The sequence below is a fragment of the Palaemon carinicauda genome, chromosome 13, assembly GCF_036898095.1.
Source record: "Palaemon carinicauda isolate YSFRI2023 chromosome 13, ASM3689809v2, whole genome shotgun sequence".
Lineage (NCBI taxonomy): Eukaryota > Metazoa > Arthropoda > Malacostraca > Decapoda > Palaemonidae > Palaemon > Palaemon carinicauda.
This window is the reverse complement of record NC_090737.1, coordinates 24913297-24929600: the sequence shown is the minus strand read 5'-3', so window position 1 is coordinate 24929600 and position 16304 is coordinate 24913297. Positions and strand designations below refer to the sequence as shown.

At 47.0% G+C, this 16304-nt stretch overlaps 1 protein-coding gene across 1 annotated transcript in view; it reads right to left on the bottom strand.

The window, feature by feature from the left end:
- The window catches only part of LOC137652224 (cytosolic Fe-S cluster assembly factor NUBP2 homolog), an 80579-nt gene extending 64498 nt beyond the window's left edge, over positions 1 to 16081 (bottom strand). The window contains exon 1 of the mRNA XM_068385455.1: positions 15947 to 16081. Coding sequence (XP_068241556.1) covers positions 15947 to 15962 — 16 coding nt within the window. The 5' untranslated portion in view covers positions 15963 to 16081. The remainder of the gene's footprint in view (positions 1 to 15946) is intronic.
- Positions 16082 to 16304: the final 223 nt, after the last annotated feature.

The following is a 16304-nucleotide window of genomic DNA, read 5'->3' as shown; positions in this document are numbered from 1 at the left end:
TTCCCTAAACTCTTCTTAGACTCTAACCAGTCTCCTAACAGCCGCAAAGCTCTCTTGGATGAGCGTGAGAGAACGAGTTTCGTAAAGGCAGGTGCGGTAGCAGGCACTCCTAATACAAACTCTGACGGAGGAGAACGAGGAGCCACAGAAACAAAGTGGTCCGGAAACAACTCCTTGAATACAGCCATGACTTTTCTAAAGGCCAATGATGGTTGAGTTGCCTTAGGCTCGTCCAGTTCTGAAGGTTGATCGTCTTGTGGTTCAGCAACGTCCTCATCTGATAGTTCCTCATCCGAAAACTGATGAGGAAACGGCAAACGGAGTGGGCAACGTCTGGCTCGCTGAGTCCGGTCGCACTGGTGCATGCGTGACGGAGCCGGACGCAACGTCATGGAACTGCTGCACAGTCTGTGAACTGTCAACAACCATGGGTGCGCGAGGACGCACAGCGTCCACCCGAGACTGTCTAGACCGTCTGGGTTGTGCAGTCAACACCATACCGGGTTGCGGAGGTTGACGCACCGCGTCAAAACAAGTCACCTCTGATGGTTGCTGAACGTCCTGAACGTCAACAACCACCTCCGTGCGTCGCCTAACGTCAACATGCGGCTGGCAACCCACACTGGGTCGCATCGGAGGAGGAACCACCTCAACTGGTAGACGCGAGAAGGTAACCTCAGCGTCAACAGGACGCACAACAGACCGCTTGGAAGGTTGTTGGCCAGAAGGTTCAGCAGCAACCTTCTCCGCATTAAAGTCCTCCATCAAGGACGCAAGCTTGGACTGCATGTCTTGCAGCAAAGCCCATTTAGGGTCTACGGGAGCAGGTGCGGCAACAGACGGGGTTAGCGACTGAGGCGGTACCGCTTTGCCTCTCTTAGGCGGTGAGCAGTCATCAGATGACGGCAACGAGTCCGAACTGACCCAGTGGCTACAACCAGGACGTTGGACTTGTCCTGAAGGGACCGACTTACGTTTTAAAGGTCGTGAGACCTTGGTCCAAAGTTTCTTACGAGAAACACCTTCGGACGACGAGGTAAAAACGGGCTCTCTCGTCTTACGTAGGTAGGGGCGATCTTGGGGAGATACGCCTGATACCTTGGAGGGAACGTCTGTTCGCTGATCAAGGCCTCTCGAACCCATGCGTCGTACGACATTGCTTCTCCCCTGGGCTTGGGAGCTTGCAAGAGGTCCCAGACTAGGAGGACGACAGGCACGAACAGACGAACCCTCAAGCGCAACACTGTTCACAACACTTTCACTAGGCACTTTATCACTTCCCGCGGCACTTTGGCACTTTAGCTCCTTAACATCCGCCATGAGTTGATTGCGGTCACTTGCAAGGGACTCAACTCTCTCCCCCAGGGCATGGATAGCACACATCATGTCAGCCATCGATGGTTCCTGAGTGCTAGGAGGGGGGTTAGGAACAACCACTACAGGGGAAGGAATAGGTTGAGGGGCATGAGGAGAGGAAAAATCTATCGACCTAGAAGAACTTCTCCTTAATCTATCTCTCTCTAGCCTGCGTGTGTACTTCTCAAATTCGATAAAATCGAATTCCGAAAGGCCCACGCATTCCTCACACCGATCTTCCAATTGACAGGTTTTACCCCGACAATTGGAACAAACAGTGTGAGGGTCGAGAGAAGCCTTTGGAAGACGCCTAGAACAGTCCCTAGCATTGCATTTTCTAAACTTGGGAACTTGTGAAAGGTCAGCCATTTTGAATTGGTCAAGGGAAAATTCCAAAAAAAAAAAAACGATCTAAGTCATCAACAATGAATCCGATACAAAAAAGAGTTCAAGGATTTATTTGAAGAAAAACCCTGCACAGCGAAAGCTCAAAACCAAAATAAAGTACTTCACCAAATATTATGGGAAAAACTCCAGGTTTCAACAGCGAGTAAAGTACGTCTTGTCGACACGTCGACAGAGAAGAAATTGAGTCTTTGTTTACATTGAGTATGGTATCTGGCCGACAGTTGGCGCTGATGGGCACACCCGCAACCTGTATAGCGATCGCTGGCGAGTTTTTTACAGTTTTTTGTCTGTCGAGCAACAGAGTTGCAGCTATATACAGTATATTCACCGGCTAAGTTAAATATTTAAAACTGGTAAACCACATCTTCGAAGACGAATCTCAGAAAAGGTTGGGAGTTGAGTGAATGGGGATATGGAAGTAGGCGTCTCTTAGGTCTAGCGAGACCATCCAGTCTTCCTTTCTGACCGCTGCTAAGACTGACTTTGTGGTCTCCATGGAGAACTTCGTCTTTGTGACAAAGACATTCAGAGCACTGACGTCTAGCACCGGTCTCCAACCTCCTGTCTTCTTTGAAACTAGGAAGAGACGGTTGTAAAATCCCGGTGATCGAAGGTCCGAGACTTTGACCACCGCTCCCTTCTCTAGCAAAAGAGACACTTCCAGTTTCAGGGCTTGTCTCTTTTCTTCCTCTCTGTACCTGGGAGAGAGATCGATGGGGGACGTCGCTAGAGGGGGTTTGCGTACAAAAGGGATTTTGTACCCCTCTCTGAGTAACTTCACAGATTGTTGATCTGCGCCTCTCTTCTCCCAGGCTTGCCAGAAGTTCTTGAGTCTGGCTCCCACTGCTGTCTGAAGTTGCGGGCAGTCAGACTATGCCCTTGGAGGACTTGGGTCCTTTCCTCTTCCCTCGTTTCCCTTCAGCACGAGCACCTCCTCTGCTGGAGGCTCTGCCACGAAAGGGCGGAATAAAGCGAGACGCTGGAGTGTCTATCCTTGGTCTAGCAGACAATGTAGGCAAAGGGGGAGCTTTGCGAGCCGAGGACGCAACTAGATCATGGGTGTCCTTCTGAACTAACGATGCGGCAATTTCCTTTACCAAGACTTCAGGAAACAGGCACTTGGAAAGGGGAGCAAAGAGAAGTTCAGATCTCTGGCATGGCGTAACTCCAGCAGACAGGAAAGAACAGAGAGACTCTCGCTTCTTCAGGACTCCGGACGTGAATGAGGCAGCTAGCTCATTGGACCCATCACGGACGGCCTTGTCCATGCAGGACATAATGAGCAAGGAAATATCCTTATCTGGTGAAGAGATTTTCCTGCTCAGGGCTCCTAAGCACCAGTCTAAAAAGTTAAAGACTTCGAAAGCCCTAAATATCCCTTTAAGAAGGTGGTCCAGGTCCGATGGTGACCAACAAACCTTCGAGCGTCTCATGGCAAGGCGGCGGGGAGAGTCTACAAGACTTGAGAAGTCGCCCTGGGCAGAGGCAGGAACTCCCAAGCCGAGAACTTCTCCCGTGGCATACCAGACGCTCGATCTAGAAGAGAGTTTAGATGGGGGAAAGGCAAATGCTGTCTTCCCTAAACTCTTCTTAGACTCTAACCAGTCTCCTAACAGCCGCAAAGCTCTCTTGGATGAGCGTGAGAGAACGAGTTTCGTAAAGGCAGGTGCGGTAGCAGGCACTCCTAATACAAACTCTGACGGAGGAGAACGAGGAGCCACAGAAACAAAGTGGTCCGGAAACAACTCCTTGAATACAGCCATGACTTTTCTAAAGTCCAATGATGGTTGAGTTGCCTTAGGCTCGTCCAGTTCTGAAGGTTGATCGTCTTGTGGTTCAGCAACGTCCTCATCTGATAGTTCCTCATCCGAAAACTGATGAGGAAAGGGGCAACGGAGTGGGCAACGTCTGGCTCGCTGAGTCCGGTCGCACTGGTGCATGCGTGACGGAGCCGGACGCAACGTCATGGAACTGCTGCACAGTCTGTGAACTGTCAACAACCATGGGTGCGCGAGGACGCACAGCGTCCACCCGAGACTGTCTAGACCGTCTGGGTTGTGCAGTCAACACCATACCGGGTTGCGGAGGTTGACGCACCGCGTCAAAACAAGTCACCTCTGATGGTTGCTGAACGTCCTGAACGTCAACAACCACCTCCGTGCGTCGCCTAACGTCAACATGCGGCTGGCAACCCACACTGGGTCGCATCGGAGGAGGAACCACCTCAACTGGTAGACGCGAGAAGGTAACCTCAGCGTCAACAGGACGCACAACAGACCGCTTGGAAGGTTGTTGGCCAGAAGGTTCAGCAGCAACCTTCTCCGCATTAAAGTCCTCCATCAAGGACGCAAGCTTGGACTGCATGTCTTGCAGCAAAGCCCATTTAGGGTCTACGGGAGCAGGTGCGGCAACAGATGGGGTTAGCGACTGAGGCGGTACCGCTTTGCCTCTCTTAGGTGGTGAGCAGTCATCAGATGACGGCAACGAGTCCGAACTGACCCAGTGGCTACAACCGGGACGTTGGACTTATCCTGAAGGGACCGACTTACGTTTTAAAGGTCGTGAGACCTTGGTCCAAAGTTTCTTACGAGAAACACCTTCGGACGACGAGGTAAAAACGGGCTCTCTCGTCTTACGTAGGTAGGGGCGATCTTGGGGAGATACGCCTGATACCTTGGAGGGAACGTCTGTTCGCTGATCAAGGCCTCTCGAACCCATGCGTCGTACGACATTGCTTCTCCCCTGGGCTTGGGAGCTTGCAAGAGGTCCCGGACTAGGAGGACGACAGGCACGAACAGACGAACCCTCAAGCGCAACACTGTTCACAACACTTTCACTAGGCACTTTATCACTTCCCGCGGCACTTTGGCACTTTAGCTCCTTAACATCCGCCATGAGTTGATTGCGGTCACTTGCAAGGGACTCAACTCTCTCCCCCAGGGCATGGATAGCACGCATCATGTCAGCCATCGATGGTTCCTGAGTGCTAGGAGGGGGGTTAGGAACAACCACTACAGGGGAAGGAATAGGTTGAGGGGCATGAGGAGAGGAAAAATCTATCGACCTAGAAGAACTTCTCCTTAATCTATCTCTCTCTAGCCTGCGTGTGTACTTCTCAAATTCGATAAAATCGAATTCCGAAAGGCCCACGCATTCCTCACACCGATCTTCCAATTGACAGGTTTTACCCCGACAATTGGAACAAACAGTGTGAGGGTCGAGAGAAGCCTTTGGAAGACGCCTAGAACAGTCCCTAGCATTGCATTTTCTAAACTTGGGAACTTGTGAAAGGTCAGCCATTTTGAATTGGTCAAGGGAAAATTCCAAAAAAAAAAACGATCTAAGTCATCAACAATGAATCCGATACAAAAAAGAGTTCAAGGATTTATTTGAAGAAAAACCCTGCACAGCGAAAGCTCAAAACCAAAATAAAGTACTTCACCAAATATGATGGGAAAAACTCCAGGTTTCAACAGCGAGTAAAGTACGTCTTGTCGACACGTCGACAGAGAAGAAATTGAGTCTTTGTTTACATTGAGTATGGTATCTGGCCGACAGTTGGCGCTGATGGGCACACCCGCAACCTGTATAGCGATCGCTGGCGAGTTTTTTACAGTTTTTTGTCTGTCGAGCAACAGAGTTGCAGCTATATATATTCACCGGCTAAGTTAAATATTTAAAAAATAATAATAATAATAATAATAATAATAATACTGCAGTAGTAATGATAATAAAAGGATGATGATAATAATAAAACAACACTAATAATAATAAATAATAATGGTAATGATGATAATGATAACAATAAAAAATAAAAATGCGGCAATGACAAACCTGTCGACTGAGATCCCCTAACTGCATGTACCGGTAATTCAGCAATCACTTGCATAAACTTCTTTATCGGTGCTGCATATAAATAATACCTAAGGTTATTATTAGCTCAATAGTTTACAAACAAACCTAGATCCCCCCCCAGTTATATCTCACGACAAAAACATATGCATGCGTCGCATTTTATTCACCCCCCTTACCATCAGAAACCTAATCAAAACATACATATCATTATGAGTAGTAGGCTTCCGTAACAGATCATTCACTTTCCACTTTTCTGTTGACTTGAAATACTCTGTACCCCAAGAATTCTTCCATTCACAGAGTTTTTCAATTACATCATGATCATCAAAGAAAAAACCAACTGCAACACATGGAGATGCGAAATGTTGCGTACAAGCAGAGACCCCATCGTCACCCTCACTGGACAAGTGTCACTGAATGGATCCAACACGAGCTGCCAACCTTTATAAAAAATACAGGGCCACGGCTCCCTCCCCACGGGGCAGGGAGACAATCGGGTGAAATCAGGAGCCCTTCCTGTAACTACAGCAGACTGGACTTCTTTGATTTGTTCTTAAAAGAAGCAGTGTAAACAGAGTAGGAAGTCAAAGGGGATGACAAGGAAGAGAAGCTGGAGGAAGAATGAGCACATATCTTCCTCTTTCCAACCCTCCCCTCAGGCTTTGCAAGCAGAGGTGACAAAATCTGAGAGACTCAGACAACCACTTTCCACAAAGGGAGAAACCAACAGAAACCAAAGCATTGGGAACACTGTCAGTGTATGAGTAGTCACGCTTACAGGGGAGTGGATGTCCCAGATGCCCCAAGCACAAGAGTTGGGGTGAAAGGACAAGGGAGGGGGGGAAAGGTGTGACAGGACCAGGGAACATCCAAGGAGAACCCTCACCCCAGCTCCGGGGCAACACATCTCTTTAGTCCCGGGGCTGCCCTAAATCTAGGGAGGAGGAACCACGGCAGATATTATTATTATCATTATTATTATTATTATTATTATTATTATTATTATTATTTGCTAAGCTACAACCCTAGTGGGAAAAGCAGGATGCTATAAGCCCACGGGCTCCAACAGGGAAAATAGCCCAGTGAGGAAAGGAAATAAGGAAAAACTAGAAAAGAAGTTTAAGAACACTAATAACATTAAAACAAATCTATCATTCATAAACTATAAAAACTTGAAAATAACAAGAGTATAAAACTCATATAATAACAAGAGGAAGAGAAACATGACACAGCTTAGGAGGCCACTGCACAGGGGGATGATTGTGAATAATCATTACCCTAGCAAGAGCAAAGAAACCAGATGTAAAGTCCATCCTCCCACGTACGAGTGTCTTGTTTCACATCATAACAATCAACAGCCAGCACTATTTACTTCCTAAAAAAAAGAAAATGGAAAGTTCTAATAAGGGCATATCAGTATGGCTGTGCTCAATATAGGGAAAAACATAAGAAGACACTTTGACAGACAAGGGGGCGGGGCTCCTTGTCCTCGTTCCCACATGTTGCTTAACTGCTTATTAAGAAAATTCAACAGTCATTCAGCTCATGCTGAAAACAAATTCCCTACCTAAAGGACGATGGTTTTTATTCTGTGTTGGAAAAAGGTGATATACATCCTCACAATAACTTGAGATCTTTATAATGACGTTACTATAAATGAATATACCTGTATCTTTTAGCAGAGGTGATCGTATTTTTCACAAATCTGGTAACAAAAAATTTATGCTGTTATATGTGCAGCGATACCATCATACAGAGACAATTCAATACTAGTATTCATTTGGACAAATTAGAATGTAGCATCATTCCCTTTTGAAAGTTGACAAATCACAAGGGAAGCTTGTATGCAGTGAGATGGCTATACTGCAAAACTGTGTGAAATCTAGTATACCGGTAGTAGCCAAATGATTTATATGAATGGTGTAACAGCATATAGGATAAATACCTCACACTCTATAGAAAAAATCATTACATTGCATGTCAATGCTATAAGAAAATAATGTCAAGCTAATTACTTGGCACATTGCAATATGCTACGATAGAAAATATGTATTTCATAGTCAAGGCTATCATAAAGTTTATTTTAGGGTTAATTTACTTGCAAGAAAAGTTACATTATGATGTCAAGCTCAATGTATAATAAACATATTGTCCAAAATTTCCTAACCCAACCAAGGTTGTTCAGTCATAACCCAGACAGGGAGGAGGGGCTGAATAGAATTGTGGCTTTTAGGCAACAGGAATTAGTACACCACAACCAAAACTAACCCATTGTGCTTAAAATAATACAATATTTCTCCTTTGCCATTACGTTGAATTGTTTCTCACATAAGCCGTGTGCAAATATTCTGCAGTACTGTAGATGCTGTAATAACATATAAATACAAATTTCCGTTCCCTAAATAAAACATGTCTCTGTTTTGTCACATGTTAAAACTATCAATTGCCAATGGAACAGTTGATAATAATTATTCAAATCACAAAAACATAGAGAAATAATATTTCTGATTGAATAGTCCTGGCAAAGGCTAGAAATTTATCAACCTCAATTTAGACAAGCTAGACTAACTAGTATAGCTCATGAACCACTATCTAAAATACAATCACACAGTTGATAGACGGGTGAAAACGAGAAAATACGTGCCAAAAGAATAGGCTCTGATGACTTATAACAATTTAGAGTAATTTTAGCAATTTCGAGAAAATTCTTTATTAATTTTGCCAGTAGGTAAATATCCAGGGTACTATACTCAATTTTTTTGATCAGACGCATTTGCACTGACTAGCAGCGGTGCCCTTTTAGCTTGGAAGTTTCCTGTTATCTGATTGGTTAGAATTATCTTGTCCAACCCATCAGCGTTCAGGAAACTTTTCCAAACTAAAAGGGCACCCCTGCAAGTCGGTGTAAATCTGCCTCACTAAAAAGAATTGACTATAGTATAGCTTATGCAGAGTTATCTAATCTACAATCAGAAAGTTGATAACAGGGTGGAAACGAGAAAATAAGTGTCAAGACAATTAGCTCTGATGACTTATAAAATTTTAGGATAATTTTAGCAATTTTAAGAAAATTCTGGAGTCTTTGTATATCAGCGGCCAGTTCCTCACGCGTTCATTGAAAATGGACATCAACTAACATGTTATTTTCATTAGTAAAATAAATTTTTGAATATACTTACCCGATAATCATGTAGCTGTCAACTCCGTTGCCCGACAGAATTCTACGGACGGGATACGCCAGCGATCGCTATACAAGAGGGGGGTGTACTCACCAGCGCCATCTGTGGTCAGGTACTCCAGTACTTCTTGACAACACCACCTCAATTTTTTCCTCGGTCCACTGGTTCTCTATGGGGAGGAAGGGTGGGTCAATTAAATCATGATTATCGGGTAAGTATATTCAAAAATTTATTTTACTAATGAAAATAACATTTTTCAATATTAATCTTACCCGATAATCATGTAGCTGATTCACACCCAGGGGGGTGGGTGAAAACCAGTGTACAAGTTAATCAAGAAGCTAAGTATCCCGTATTTCATATTATCAGTTATTCAAAATAACAATGAAATTATAAGTACCTGGTAAGGAAGTCGACTTGAACCATTACTCTGCCTTTAATAAGTTCGTCTTCCTTACTGAGCGCAGCGTTCCTCTTAGGAGGCTGAACAACTCTAAGGTGCTGAAGTATAAAGGGTTGCAACCCATACTAAAGGACCTCTACACAACCTCTAACCTAGGCGCTTCTCAAGAAAGAATTGACCACCCGCCAAATCAACTAGGATGCGGAAGGCTTCTTAGCCTACCGTAACAACCCAAAAACAACAATAAAAGCATTCAAGAGAAAGGTTAAAAAAGGTTATGGGATTAAGGGAATGTAGTGGCTGAGCCCTCACCTACTACTGCACTCGCTGCTACGAATGGTCCCAGGGTGTAGCAGTTCTCGTAAAGAGACTGGACATCTTTGAGATAGAATGATGCAAACACTGACTTGCTCCTCCAATAGGTTGCATCCATAATACTCTGCAGAGAACGGTTCTGTTTGAAGGCCAACGAAGTAGCCACAGCTCTCACTTCGTGTGTCCTTACCTTCAGCAAAGCAAGGTCTTCATCCTTCATGTGAGAATGAGCTTCTCTAATCAGAAGCCTTATGTAATACGAAACTGCGTTCTTGGACATAGGCATCGAAGGTTTCTTAATGGCACACCATAAGGCCTCTGATTGTCCTCGTAAAGGTTTTGACCTTTTAAGATAGTACTTTAGAGCTCTGACAGGGCAAAGAACTCTCTCTAGCTCGTTACCCACCATATTGGAAAGGCTAGGAATTTCGAACGACCTAGGCCAAGGACGTGAAGGAAGTTCATTTTTTGCCAAAAACCCGAGCTGTAAGGAACATGTAGCTGTTTCGGATGTGAATCCTATGTTCCTGCTGAAGGCGTGAACCTCACTAACTCTTTTGGCTGTTGCAAGGCAGACGAGGAAAAGAGTTTTGAGAGTAAGGTCTTTGAAAGAGGCTGACTGGAGAGGTTCAAATCTAGGAGACATAAGGAACCTTAAGACTACGTCTAGATTCCAGCCTGGAGTGGACAAGCGACGTTCTTTAGAGGTCTCGAAAGACTTAAGGATGTCCTGTAGATCTTTGTTGGAGGAAAGATCCAAGCCTCTGTGGCGGAAAACTGTTGCCAACATACTTCTGTACCCTTTTATCGTAGGAGCCGAAAGAGATCTAACATTCCTAAGATGCAACAGGAAGTCAGCAACTTGGGTTACAGAGGTACTGGTAGAGGAAACTGCATTGGCTCTGCACCAGCTTCGGAAGACTTCCCACTTGGATTGATAGACTCTGCGAGTGGATATCCTCCTTGCTCTGGCAATCGCTCTGGCTGCCTCCTTCGAAAAGCCTCTAGCTCTAGAGAGTCTTTCGATAGTCTGAAGGCAGTCAGACGAAGAGCGTGGAGGCTTGGGTGTACCTTCTTTACGTGAGGTTGACGTAGAAGGTCCACTCTTAGAGGGAGAGTCCTGGGAACGTCGACCAGCCATTGCAGTACCTCTGTGAACCATTCTCTTGCAGGCCAAAGGGGAGCAACCAACGTCAGCCGTGTCCCTTCGTGAGAGACGAACTTCTGAATAACTCTGTTGATGATCTTGAACGGCGGGAATGCATATAGATCGAGGTGGGACCAATCCAGCAGAAAAGCATCCACGTGAACTGCTGCCGGGTCTGGGATTGGGGAACATTACAATGGGAGCCTCTTGGTCCTCGAGGTAGCGAACAGATCTCTATCGTTGGCTGACCCCACAAGGCCCAAAGCCTGTTGCACACGTTCTTGTGAAGGGTCCATTCTGTGGGGATGACTTGACCCTTCCTGCTGAGGCGATCTGCCGAGACATTCATATTGCCTTGAATGAATCTCGTTACCAGTGTGAGGTTTCGACTTCTTGACCAAATGAGGAGGTCCCTTGCTATCTCGTACAGCTTCCTCGAATGAGTCCCTCCCTGCTTGGAGATGTACGCCAAGGCTGTGGTGTTGTCGGAGTTCACCTCCACCACCTTGCTTAGCAGGAGGGACTTGAAGTTCATTAAGGCCAGATGTACTGCCAACAACTCCTTGCAATTGATGTGAAGCGTTTCCTGTTCCTTGTTCCATGTTCCCGAGCATTCCTGTCCGTCCAAGGTCGCGCCCCAGCCCGAGTCTGATGCGTCCGAATAGAGATGAAGATTGGGGGTCTGAACAGCTAACGAGAGACCCTCCTTGAGAAGGATGTTGCTCTTCCACCACATGAGAGTGGTCTTCATCTCTTTGGTAACAGGAATAGAGACCGCTTCGAGCGTCATATTCTTGTCCCAGTGAGCTGCTAGATGGTATTGAAGGGGGCGGAGGTGGAGTCTCCCTAACTCGGTGAACAGGGCTAACGATGACAGGGTCCCTGTTAGACTCATCCACTGTCTCACCGAGCATCTGTTCCTCTTCAGCATGCTCAGGATGCACTCTAGGGCTTGGTTGATTCTTGGGGCCGACGGAAAAGCCCGAAAAGCTTGACTCCGAATCTCCATTCCCAGGTAAACGATGGTTTGGGAAGGAATAAGCTGGGACTTCTCTAAGTTGACCAAAAGACCCAGTTCCTTGGTCAAGTCCAAAGTCCATCTGAGACTCTCCAGACAGCGACGACTTGTGGGGGCTCTTAAAAGCCAGTCGTCTAAATAAAGGGAGGCTCTGATGTCCGCCAAGTGGAGGAATTTGGCAATATTCCTCATCAGTCGCGTAAACACCATAGGTGCTGTGCTTAGGCCAAAACACAGGGCTTGGAATTGGTACACAACCTTTCCAAAAACGAATCTCAGAAAAGGTTGGGAGTCTGGATGAATGGGGACGTGAAAGTAGGCGTCTTTCAGATCCAACGAGACCATCCAGTCCTCCTGCCTGACCGCTGCTAGGACCGACTTCGTCGTCTCCATAGTGAACGTCTGCTTGGTGACATAAGCATTGAGCGCACTGACGTCCAGCACCGGTCTCCAACCTCCTGTCTTCTTGGCCACCAGGAAGAGACGGTTGTAAAAGCCCGGGGATTGATGATCCCGGACTATCACCACTGCCTCCTTCTGTAACAGGAGCGACACCTCTTGATGTAACGCTAGCCTCTTGTCCTTTTCCTTGTAGTTGGGAGAGAGGTTGATGGGAGAAGTGGTCAGAGGGGGATTGCGGCAGAATGGGATCCTGTAACCCTCCCTTAGCCACTTGACAGACTGGGCGTCTGCACCTCTTCTTTCCCAAGCTTGCCAGAAGGTCTTGAGTCTGGCTCCTACGGCTGTCTGGAGAGGAGGAGAGTCAATGTTTGCTTTTCGAAGACTTGGTACCTTTCTTGGACCTGCCCCTGTGACCGTCTGGGCGGGTACTACCTCGGCTGGGGGCTCTGCCACGAAAGGGCGGAATAAATCTGGTAGCAGGAGTATCAGCCACTGGGGTGCGGTAAGTTCTTGGAACTGAAGGTGCAACCTTAGCCTTCCGTGCTGAAGAGGCCACAAGGTCATGCGTATCCTTCTGTATAAGAGCCGCAGACATTTCCTTGATAAGATCCTCAGGAAACAGGAACTTAGAAAGAGGAGCAAAAAGTAACTGTGACCTTTGGCAAGAGGTGATACCAGTGGAAAGGAAGGAGCAAAGTTGTTCCCTTTTCTTGAGGACTCCCGATACAAACATAGAGGCAAGTTCGCCGGAACCATCGCGAATTGCTTTGTTCATACAGGACATAATCAGCATGGCCGAGTCTTTGTCAGAAGGGGCAGTCTTCTTGCTCAAGGCCCCCAGGCACCAGTCGAGGAAATTAAAAATTTCAAAGGCGCGAAAGACTCCCTTTAAGAAGTGGTCCCTTTAAGAAGTGGTCCAGGTCAGAAAAGGTCCAGCAGACCTTAGAGCGTCTCATAGCCGACCTTCGTGGAGAGTCAACCAAACTTGAGAAGTCAGCCTGGGCAGAGGCAGGGACCCCCAAGCCTGGTTCCTCTCCCGTGGCATACCAGACGCCCGCCTTAGAAGCCAGCTTAGGAGGCGGAAACATAAAAGACGTCTTGCCCAGTTGCTGCTTGGACTGCAACCAATCCCCTAACATTCTCAAAGCTCTCTTTGACGATCTGGCGAAGACAAGCTTAGTGTAGGCAGACTTAACAGGTTGCATGCCTAGAGAGAACTCGGATGGAGGAGAACGAGGGGTAGCAGAAACAAAATGTTCAGGGTATAACTCTCTGAAAAGAGTAAGGACCTTGCGAAAGTCAATGGAGGGTGGCAATGACTTGGGTTCCTCCACATCAGAAGAAGGATCATCCAGGTGAGCCGCTTCATCCTCAGAAACCTCATCACCAGAGTGTTGAGAAGCGAGAGGTAACGATAAAGCAGTATGCTGAATGGCTGAATCCTGAAGAACGGGTGCATGCGCACTAGCGGATTCATCCTCAAGAGTCTGCTGAAGAGGATGAGGGCTGGTAATGACAAAGTCCTGAGGCTGGGATGAAGGAGGTTCTGCGGGGGTCTGAGGAGCAAGCGTGGTGAGAGGCGAATGCTGTAAAGCATGAGGCTCATGCTGCATAATCTGCGGTTCAAGTTGAATAGGAAGCGGCTTAAGCTGAGAAGAATGTGGTTGCTGCATGCGTTGAGGTGGCTGTCTCAAAGCATGAGGTTCCTGCCTCAAGGGTTGCGCTTGCCTCAAGGGTTGAGGTGGCTGCGCAGAGAGAGGCTCTTGTCCCACGAGTTGAGGTTCTAGCCTCAAGAGTTGAGGTGCTTGCCTCGAGAGTTGAGGTTCTCGCCTCGAGGAAAGTGGAGGTGGCTGCTGCAAGAGTTGAGGTTGCTGCCTCAAGGATGGTGGAGGTTGTCGCACCGCAAGAGGTTGCTGCCTCGAGGATGGTTGCAACGCAAGAGGCTCCTGCCTCAAGGGTAGAGGAGGTTGCTGCAAAGCATAAGGCTCCTGCCCCAAGTGTTGAGGAGGTTGCCGCGTGGCAAGAGGCTCCTGCCTCAAGGAAAGTGGAGGTTGCTGCACAGCGCTGGTATCTGGCAACTCCCAAAGCGGCAGCTCACGCATGGAGGTAGCTTGAGGAACCTCAACCTCATACGTCTGGCAGGCTGGACTGCGCAGAGGTGGGGGAGCGCTCGCAGGAGGAGGTGTGATAACCTTCTCTGCCTGAAACTCCTGCATCAACACCGCAAGCTGCGACTGCATAGTCTGCAGCATAGCCAACTTGGGATCAACAGAAGTTGAGGTCTGTTGAGGCATAGCTTTAACAGAAGTTGAGGTCTGTTGAGGCAAAGCTTTACCTCTCTTAGGAGGCGTGCAGCCATCCGATGACTGCGGCGAGTCCGAGCTAGCCCAGTGGCTACACCCGGGCTGTTGGACTCGCGCGGTCTGGACCTTACGCTTAAGAGGCCTTGAGACCTGGGTCCAGCGTTTCCTCCCGGAAACATCTTCTGCAGACGAGGAAATAAAGGGCTCAATCGTCTGAGAGTGGAAGTGACGATCTCTATAAGATACGCCCGCAACCACTGAGGATACTACTGTGCGCCGATCAAGGCCTGCCGAACCCTTTTGCCCTTCGACATTGCTTCTCCCCTGGGCTTGGGAGCTTGCAAGAGGTCCCGGACTGGGAGGACGACTGGCACGCACAGAAGTATCCTCATGCGCAACACTGACACTGACACTAGGCACAGCACTGGCACTACCACTTCCCACTGCACTTTTCACTTTAAGTTCCTTGACATCTGCCAAGAGAAACTTGTGGTCACTCACTACCGACTCCACCTTATCACCTAAAGCCTGAATGGCACGTAAAACATCCGACATATCAGGCTGAGCACTAATAATAGGTTCGGGGGTAGCCACTACAGGGGGAGGAAAAGGTTGAGGATCATGGGGGGAGGAATAAAGTAAAGAGCGAGCCGAACTCCTCCTAACTCTCTCTCTCTCTAACTTAGTCATATACTTGAGGAATCGAATAAAATCAAGTTCCGAAAGTCCGGCACATTCCTCACATCGATCTTCCAACTGACAGGATTTTCCCCTACAGTCGGAACAAACGGTGTGAGGATCAACCGAGGCCTTCGGAAGACGCCTAATACAAGTCCTACATCGTCTTTGGGGAGGAGCTTGAGAATGGTCGGACATCTTGAATCAGAGAACAGTCAAGGGGGGATTCCAAATTAAAGCAAAGATCGTTATACCATTAATCAAAATCAATCCAAAAGCTATCTAAGCTAAGGGAAAAGCTTCCTGTATAGCGAAAGCTGAAATCTCAGAGCAATACTTCACCAAAACCGTGAACAAAGACTCCAAAATCATAAGCGTATCCATGTAGGTCTTGCCGGAAGCACGACAGAGGAAAAATTGAGGTGGTGTTGTCAAGAAGTACTGGAGTACCTGACCACAGATGGCGCTGGTGAGTACACCCCCCTCTTGTATAGCGATCGCTGGCGTATCCCGTCCGTAGAATTCTGTCGGGCAACGGAGTTGACAGCTACATGATTATCGGGTAAGATTAATATTGAAAACTAAACTTTCCCCCATAACCAAACCTAGAAGCCGTGTCCTTACCTGCTTACCTAACGGGGATGGCTAACGCTGCCTGCGACCCCCCTTACACTGCCGTATTCTAAGTTAGACATCATAATACATACAGGTGGCCGCTTTCATACATACACCCCCATTACTGGTTAGGTTAGGTCATACACAACCCGACGTGTAAGGACGTGAGTATTAAAGGTTAGCTTAGGGTTGGAAACTTTGATGTCTAAGTTTTTAAAGTACCGGTGAAATGGATATTATTCACTGCTTTGTCTATTATTTACTTACCCACTGGAGAAGTCATGTCGAACGAACTATTTGCATATACAGTGCTCGAAAAAGAGCAATCACAGTTTCATCAGGAGGTCCGACAGAATGGAATGTCAACAAAGTAGTAGTATCAACTGGAGAGGTTTATCTCTGCAACGGCTCCTATATGTTAGTTTATCATGTGCTTACCATAGCAATCTATGGTGTTTACTACTTAGAATCTTGTTTATGTTTAACAGAAGATCTTTTATTATTATCAAATACCAATTTAATGTGAAGTGACCGCCTGTTTATGTTTTGTGAGTTATTCACTTTATTCACAAACTTTGTATTAATTGGGATATACGAGCCTTGTCAGTTTTGGCAGTGTGGACGA